Source organism: Medicago sativa, chromosome 7 (genome assembly GCF_051527215.1).
Source record: "Medicago sativa cultivar Bolivia chromosome 7, Bolivia_mono, whole genome shotgun sequence".
Taxonomy (NCBI): Eukaryota; Viridiplantae; Streptophyta; class Magnoliopsida; order Fabales; family Fabaceae; genus Medicago; species Medicago sativa.
The window spans coordinates 20,655,393-20,664,489 of record NC_140755.1 but is presented as its reverse complement, the minus strand read 5'-3'; the positions used below and the strand labels follow the sequence as shown (position 1 = coordinate 20,664,489).

At 33.5% G+C, this 9,097-nt stretch overlaps 1 protein-coding gene across 1 annotated transcript; it reads right to left on the bottom strand.

Annotated features, from left to right (window-relative positions):
* Nucleotides 1-903: 903 nt before the first annotated feature.
* LOC146904947 (beta-hexosaminidase 1-like) lies at nucleotides 904-8,466 on the bottom strand. Its single transcript, XM_085722640.1, has 15 exons — nucleotides 8,001-8,466; nucleotides 7,339-7,422; nucleotides 6,873-6,908; nucleotides 6,104-6,215; nucleotides 5,920-5,990; nucleotides 5,669-5,799; nucleotides 5,128-5,144; nucleotides 4,893-4,941; nucleotides 4,184-4,284; nucleotides 3,229-3,288; nucleotides 2,896-2,929; nucleotides 2,675-2,773; nucleotides 2,224-2,283; nucleotides 1,883-2,133; nucleotides 904-1,283 (listed from the first exon to the last, which is right to left on the bottom strand). Exons 1-15 carry the CDS (start codon nucleotides 8,388-8,390, stop codon nucleotides 1,108-1,110), a joined length of 1,671 nt encoding a protein of 556 aa, XP_085578766.1. The 5' UTR covers nucleotides 8,391-8,466; the 3' UTR covers nucleotides 904-1,107.
* Between the last annotated feature and the right edge of the window lie 631 nt (nucleotides 8,467-9,097).

Genomic DNA, 9,097 nt, shown 5'->3' with positions numbered 1-9,097 from the left:
TAGTCAGAACAAGACCACCACCAATTTTGATCTTCCTGAAACAACAGAAAACAACATAAAACGAAAATAAAAGCAAACAAACCGTCGGATAACCAAAAGAGAAGACACCCGCCAGCGAAACCGCAGCAACACAGTAACATCAAAGAGAACAACCAAGAAGCATGACCAAAAAGCATATCGGGAAAGACGAACCCACCACAAAACGACCCAAGTCGACGGCGGCACAGAGGTCATCGGAGACCCAACAACTATGACGAGGAGAACCAAGACCCACAGATTAGAGAACAAAACGAGGGGTGGTCGCAGATTCAAAAGTTGTGGTAACGATATGTGGTGGTTGCAGATCCAAAAAGTACCACCGGCGAGAGCACAGACGGCGCCGGACTACCCGACGGAACATGGAACAAGGGTGGTGAAGCCGCGAGAAACGCGTTCACCACCTGCGTGAGGCTACATGATGGAAAACGTGTTTGGATTAGAGGAGGAAAGGTGAGTGGTTATGGAGGTTACGGCGGCTAGGGTAGCAAGGGAGAGAACAGAGGAAAATGTTATGTCGGTGTGTGTCTAACTAGATTACATCAAAATCAATTTACCTATGTAATTTTTCACATACGCATACTGAAAATTTTGACAAGTGTACCATATCACACAAGTAATAAAATAACGACTTAAGTGTTTTTCAGCCTTATCATTATTTACGGTGTCCTAAATTCATGCAATAGGATCAAAACATAGATGATATCATTTTATGTGATTAAACTCGGATTTCTTAAGCAAGGTCTCGGGTTGAGACTTGTTGATAGAAAAAATGTGGTTGGCTGGGGAGACCCCACTAAAATTGGCTAGCCAAATTTCTCGGCGCGGTAATAGCATGGTTACCGAAAAGAAAGAAGAAAAAAAAACTTCAGACATTAGAGCCTTTGAATTTATTTCTTACAGATATTACATTAACATTACAACATGACTGTTACCATCATTGGAGATATCTGATATACAATTACCATAGCTACTGAGCATTTGAGCACCAGAATGAAAATTCTAGCTCATTAACCAGGCAAAGTTACTTTCACAACAGGCTTTACAAATATAAATAAAACATGATACAGATTATTGATCATAGCATGAGCCTGTACCATCAGGTGCCCTTCTAGCATAATAGTTTGTGACAGGAGCAGCTGGAACCCCTCGTCTATTTAACAGACATCGGAAATGTTGCAACCGCGGCAATGCCGTTAAGGTAGCATTTCGTGCAGAAGTAAAATCTCTCTCACTCCACATGCGTTCTGTCAGAGACAATGAGCAGTTAGATGTTTTCAGCTTATTTTCATAAGCTCTCCATGATAGTTTTTTAAAACAGCTTATGACGTACATGAAAACAATTTGACTTTATTTTTTGTTATAGGGATAGCTTATTCATAAGCGCTTATATGATTAACAAAGGAAAATGATAAACTTAAGAGGCATATCTATATAAGAAAAGCGAATGCTAGATTTATAAACAACACATTTATCATGCTCTAGAACCTGAGCAAAAGTATGCTAAAACTATAAATACTATCTCGGTCTCTAATTATAAGCATCTCTTAAAAAAATTGCCCCTAAATACAAGCTTCCTTTCATTTTTTTTAGATATAATTAATCTGTTATTTTTTTCAAATACACCCTTATTTAATATTACTAAGTATCTTGGAAGAGGAAAAGGAAAAATGAAACACTTCTATATAGAATAGGTATTTTACGAACATTGATACATAAAATTGACACATTAAATACACTACCAATTTTTCTTACTATATATGAAGTGTTAAAGGTATTGATAAATAGAGACGAAATAGTAAAATACAAGCACAGTGAAAACATGGCGTCAGTAAGACATGCTTACCTGCTGCAGCGGCAGCTCGAGGCCAAATTGTTTGCTGAACATTAGATGCATCAGCTGTCTCACCCCACATGCAAACTTCTCCTCCAAGTATAAGCTTTTCTTCTGATTCTTTGTGTATAAATTCTAGTGGATCAGCGGTATAGACCTCATCCCAAGGTACATCTAGATGGTCAAGATACCAGAAACCTTGGTTACTAAAAATGCATCTGAAACCTTTCGCAACAGCCTTTGCACAAACACCAGAGACCAACCTACAGTATTTACCTTAAATACATTATTATGCAACTTTGATATTCGAATTTCGTACCACAATAAAACTACTTGTAGAAATAGGAACTCACCAGTTATGCACTATTGTTTCGGGATGAAGCTTTGATGGAAATGTATTGAAGGTTTCTTCCCTGTGAAGTTACAAAAGAAAATGTCACATGCAAATATGTTAACAAAAGAAAATATGGAAATGTATTGAATGTTTAGAAAACAGAATAATTAAATATAGTTCTTGATATGCTCAGCTTTTATACTATGACCCTATGAAGCATCAATACAGACACAACTACCGATACGTAATCGCAAGTGTCATATCGTGTTGGTCACGTAATCACAAGTCCTATATCATGTTGGTGTAAGTCACTAACACGTGTCAGTCACACTTTCAATCTAAAGTATCAGTGCAACATACTGTCTAATACATATGCAAACTATAAGTGGCATTCGAAAGGAACATCAAGGACAAAATAAGGGCATAAAGCAGTTTGTTTATCCAGATTGTCGTATATATACTGATCATACCAGTTAACTGGAGTCCACTTTTTCGAAAGGGCTATGTCTTGAGCCTTCAGTACAAAGTATTCATAGGCATCCTTAGTGGTCATGTTGTGACTCTGAAGCCTGCAATATATAGTCAAAATTGTGGCAAGTCATTACTTATTAAACATACAAAGTTTTACTTAAATATCCAAAATTAAAGGTAAGTTAATCACTTTAGAAATAAAACAGATTAAAATCTGTACCATTCCTTTACATGAGAAGTATTGCTCCAGCAATCTGTCAAAATAAAACATAATTTCTCATTAATTAGCATTAATATGAATGACTTCATTTACAATTCCAACTAATAAAACAAGATTTGTTGCAAAAAATAACATTTCATCAAACCAAACAAGATCTTAAGATTTAAACAAGGAACAAAGATGGTAGTAGAATTAATCCAACAACATTTAGATTTATTCATAACTCTCATATTGCCTTAAGTTGTCTTAATGATAAAAAAAATATTTTCAATCCCATATTTAACAGCTTATTTAAGATCAAATTGATTTTTGTAAGGAACCACTCATACTGACCTGTATGAACTTCATCACCACCCAAGTGAAATAGCTCAAATGGGAAAATCTTTCTCATATCTGCAAATTGAGGAGAACGAAAAAGTATAAGACTGATTGGATGACGTTTCAATATACTTGGAAACATTTGAAAATCTAATCTATTATCCAACAAGCATCATTAGTTCAGCTCCTTGGTCGAAAAACTTCATAATATTACGGTTGTGAATGTATAGATTTAAGTTACGATTTTATCCCTCCAAACCTGTATTTGCATCTAATATCTCCCAAAAAAATTCCAATTTTGGAGAACGAATAATGATTTATGGGAAAAGAATATTAGATTTACAAAAACTACGAATCTGTGCAGTTTGGTAATATATCAAAAGCGTGGCATTTATCAGTAGCTTTTCTAATGATTAATTATATATATCAAATTAGGATTACTCGTCTACCGAATCGAGGATTTATTAGGACTAGCTAGAGGCTTGGTTATTTAATAACTGTTATATACTTTGGATTTTTAGTCTATTTTCAGGATTCTTGTTATTTGTCCAGTTGTTTCAGTTCTTCCTCTCTTCCCTTCTCCTTCTCCCTATTTTCCAAATTCTCCGAACTTTAAAGAATTCAAGCATGTGCATGCTCAGGTAACAAACAATGAAAAAGGACTAATCTGACACGAAAAAAGACAAATGACATGTTTGAAACTTTAAATTAAGTTGAAGGGCACCCCTGGTGTAGTTATGCCAAGGCAAAACTTATCAAAGACTATTAAACTATGAGAGTAGTAAGTGATTCAAGATATGCAACTTAATATCAAATGGTGTCTCTGAGAATATTCAAGTTGTATCCATATAATCTTCCCAAGACTTTACACCATGAATTCAAGAAGTCATCAATAATGTTCATCAGAGGAGAAAGTTGGTATACATAGCGTAAAATTATCAAGCGGCTTAAGGTTTTATAGGAAATTAACCTGACAGAATCCCGGAAATGACATCAAAAGTAAAATTCTTTGAAACATCTAGTGGCTCCTTGCAGGAAGGTGATGGCCAAAGATCAGGATACCCCGCACCCCTGCACAGAAAAAAAAAAGAAAAAAAAGACTTAAAATGCTTGCAATATAAGCTATGTGTTATAGCAGCAGTATAAAATTTCTGGTGCAACCAGTTAAGGTCCAAATCAATAGAACTAATTGATTAATAATTGAACAAAAGCTTTTTAAATATAGTACAATGAAGCACTAACGAACACACGGACATTGCTCATGACACTGACACAAACATGTAGACATTGCTAAAAATTTGAGAAAAAGTGATTAAATGTAACTATATTTGTTGGACATCGGAATGGTCTTTAATCTGAAGCACCAGTGCTACATTAATTATAAACAAAATTGTGAATTTAATGTCAATCTGTAGCAATCATTGGAGGGATAAGTATAGAAGATACCTACATTCAACATCTAATTTCCTTCAAAGGAACCATTTAATGTTATTACAGGTAGAAAGTATACACTTTTTTTTCTTATGGTAAACAAAGCCTTTTTCAAATGTAATATGTATAATAAATTGTAAAATTAAAAAAAATCTTGGGTCTTTATGCGACACAGTAATGAAGCCAAATATATCATACTATCAGGATATATAATTAAGGGAAAAGAATGACTGAGGCATATCTGTTACCATGACTCTGCATGCCCGGGGACGTCTACTTCTGGCATCACATTTATGCCTGTGATAAATTATGTAAATACTCATTAAATATATGACTGTTGATATTTTAATAGCCATCAGAAATAGCCTAAAAAATATTCACATTCGCTTTTATTCTTATAATAAACATATTTTTCATAAATTATGTAAAATGCTGCAGATATTATGTAGCAGAAAATTCAAAAGGAATTTTAAAATACCTCACCTCTCATTTTGGCAAAGCTTCAGATCATCACAATATGAAACATGAAAAGAAATCATAATATCTGTCAGTGATAGATTAAGAAAGGGAACTCAAAGATAATAAGTTAGTAACTAGAATATAACTAGAATATAATATTTGACCATGACATTATAATATAATATTAGGATTATACCAACATACTTTCCAGGTAATACTTATTTTCCCTTCTCTTCAATTGTTTATACAATTTTACAGATAACAATTTTCAGTTCAAAATTATTTTGACATAGAAAAGTTAGCAACCCATTAACAATAGAACAGTTGTGTATCAGGATCATGGTTCTAAATTGCAGTTGCAATCGCGGTTACGCTGCAAACCTTTACATTGCGGTAGAATGCAGTCATTGTGGCAACAATTACGGTTTTGATGCCGTTGCGAAGACCTCTAAATCATTATATTGTAGCCGCAATTACGCTTGCAGACCACAATTTAGAACCATGTCCAGGATTTTTTAAGTCGGACAATTTCAAGCGAAGATGATTTGGAAAAGGAGAGTCTTACTTGACAATTTCATATGCATCCTCTACTGTGTAGCGTTCCCACTTTGAGTAAGAACCTTCCCATAAATTTGGATATGTAGGTATCTCGAGAGGAAATGACTCTTCATCTATGATGTGCCAATGTAGAACATTCTACGAACATTTATTTTTTTATGTATTCAGCATTATGTGAAACAAAACATTAAGATTGGTTTCCAAGTGCCGAAAAGAGCATTGAAGGAAAACAAAAGAAACTTATGACGTTTATCTTACAAGTTTGGCATAGGACATAGATTCAATAACTTGCTTAATTACACTAATTGGTAAATAGTGCCTCGATGTATCTGCAAAATAGATAATAACAAAACCACATGTATCAATCAATAATATCCTTTTACAATAGTATAAAATCACACATTGTATATAAATTTTTCTCATTGTAAACATTGTGGCTCACCCAACATAAGACCACGGTATGCGAATCTAGGTTTATCTCGGATGGACCAAGGTGCCTTTTGTATTTGTACTGTTTTAGTTGTATAATCAAAAGAACACAGCTGGCTGAATGTCTGGTGCATCATGCAAAGACAAAAATAGTTCAGTTTTCAGATTTCAAGGTAAAGAAGAAGAAGAACACAAACTCGCTTTAAGGAACTTAAACTTACAATATATATGCCAATACATATACATGTGACATTTTATACTTCTACAATATGAAGTCGGTAACGTAAAGGTATAAGAAGGAAAAACATTTCAAGGAGGGTTTGAATAGACTTATTTGAGATTATCTACTGCCATAAGCACTTGGAGACTATTTGGGAAAGCATAAGGAAACAGCTTATGAAACAAGTTCTTTATTTTAACTTTTATCTTAAAAATAGCTTACACATAAGCACTTATATGGTACGTGCTTAGTTAAGTTTTTTATCCAAACATGGCCTCAATGAATTTCTAACATCTTAGCTCTTATGCAATGACAAAGTAGATTATAGAATCACCAATCATTCCTATGCAGAAAAACAGAACTAAACGATGAAAATGGAGAATGCAGATAAATGTTAAAAATTCTCATAAACATTATATGACCACTAATGCAGATATTAATGTATGGTATCTACTGATCCGGTGAACAGACATGAAATAAAGCCATCAAGCACGACAATTTTAAGCGTTAAACAGGAACTAACTTCTCTCTATGCATCAATCTTTGTAAATTCTTTACATACCTCTAATCCACGCAATGCACCATAAACAGTATGTGCCTACAGTAAATAAAACCACAGAATAAGATAAATAACAACTGTATATATACTGACATAAATGATTTAATAAGGAAATTACCGGATCGAGTTGTTGTTGTTTCTACAGTGATTTTGGTAGAAGCTCGGTGAAACACCGTGATTTTGACAAAAGCTATACAGGGTACTTTAGAGCTTCGACAAAATCACGGCGCAACTGTGATTTCACCAAACTCACTGCCAATCGAAACATTCACTCAACCTTTTCAAATAAATAGTTTCTAAATGCCTTTTGGAATTCAATATATAACTGAGATTGTGGAGTTTCTAACAGGCAACTTTAAATCCAAAACACAAAAAACTAAAAAGCATCATTGAATATCCAAATCCAGAAACACCATAAATAAAATAGAATCCACAAATTGTAAACTGCAATGAGTAAGACACAACGTACCTCAATGGTGGCTTCCCAAGAAACAGAAGATTCACTGGCTTTAGAAACTGACAAGGTATAGCTTTCATCCACACCAAGTTGAAGCTGGAAACAAAAAAATCCCAATTCTCAAACTCAAAATCACAAATTTGACAACAAGTTTCCACAACAATTTGGATGATCATGGTCAATAAATGATGATTAAATATAATAAGGTTTTTAACTCATTAACCATCCACTAAAATTCTCAATTGTTCAAATATACATAATATCAATTAACCATCTAAATTGTGTTCAGATATACGTGATATCCCTTAACCACGATTTGCGTTCAAATATCTATTTGAAAGTTGTGGTCAATAATGTTCAAAATCACGGCTATATTTAATAATCATCCGAACCTAATTAACAATGTATTTAAACTAAGTTAACTTTCCAAATCCTCCTGTTTGGATAAACAGCTTATTTACAGCTTATAGCAAATGATCAAATAAAGTTAACATTTTTTGTATATGTTATAAGCTGTTTTCATAAGCTATTATCGAAAACATACGAAAAATGTCATAAGCTGTTTTCAAAAGTTCTAAATAGTCTTTCAAAACATATGTCAATACATAAGCTTAAATAAGTCAATCAAAACAACAAAATTCATCAACCAAACAACAAAAAGAAACAAAATTCACCTCATCATCATCTGAATGCACAACAATATTCAAACCAACAACATCATAAGCAACCAAACTAATCCTCTCCCTCAACTTTCTCACAAACCCTTTACCAAATTCAAAACCAGCATTCTTAAAAATGATCCCTTTATATCTATCAAAAGCAGCATCAAGAATAGGAGAAGAAGCAACACCACCATTTCCAATGACTGAAAGAGTGAGTGAAGGGTCAACGGAGAGAGAGTAGTTTCCTGAAGTGAAGTTTGAAGGAAGTGGCCATAGGTATGTGAGAGATTGTGAGTGGTGTTTTGGTGTGCTTTTTGAAGCAAAGGACAATGAAATGAAGAAGAACAAGAACAAGAATGAAGGTGAAAAGTGTGTTCTGGGTTTGGAATGAAACATCATCATAGTACTTACTGTGTACTTTGTGTTGTGTTGTGTTTTTTTGTTTTGAGGATGATTTGTGTCACTGTTTATTTGTAGTGAGAGAGAGAAGAAGAGTTTATACTCCCTCCGTTTCAAAATGAGTGTCGCTTTAGCCAAAAAAATTTGTTTCAAAATGAATGTCGCTTTCAGTTTCCAATGCAATAATAACATTTTCTTTTCAATTGTACCCTCCAATTAATACTCTGCACACTACTTCCAAAGTATTACTTTTAAAACTAACCAATAGTTAATAAGGATAATTTGGTAAAATAATCATTCTCTTTCTTTTAATCATTGCATTTCTTAATATATGTGTAAACACCTAAAACGACACTCATTTTGAAACGGAGGGAGTATGAAACTGTGTTACTTCGGTAACAATTTTGAGTTTGTTTTTTTGGAAGATGTGGAAAAAGTGATTAACTTTCAGATGAAAAATGGTAGTGGAGAATTTTGTTTTCTTGTTGACATCTAATACTATTTCAAGTTGGCATCGCTGGTGCCATTTTATTTCAATGTAGTTTCTTTTGCCTCTTCTAAAAAAAAAAAAAAAAAAAAAATACTATTTAAAGTACATTCATAGATAAATAAAGTTTGGGGAATTAGTCACTTTAGTCTCTGAATAGGAAAGAAGTCATCATTTTAGTCCATGAATGCAGATAAATTGCAAAACAGTCCCTGAATGTAGA

Excerpts from the sequence above, each read along its gene's own strand:
- LOC146904947 (XM_085722640.1), bottom strand. The coding sequence starts at position 8,390 with ATGATGATGTTTCATTCCAAACCCAGAACACACTTTTCACCTTCATTC. Across the intron at positions 2,930-3,228 it reads TGGTGATGAAGTTCATACAG|ATTGCTGGAGCAATACTTCT; the intron begins GTCAGTATGAGT and ends TTATTTTGACAG. Across the intron at positions 2,284-2,674 it reads AAGTGGACTCCAGTTAACTG|GGAAGAAACCTTCAATACAT; the intron begins GTATGATCAGTA and ends GTAACTTCACAG.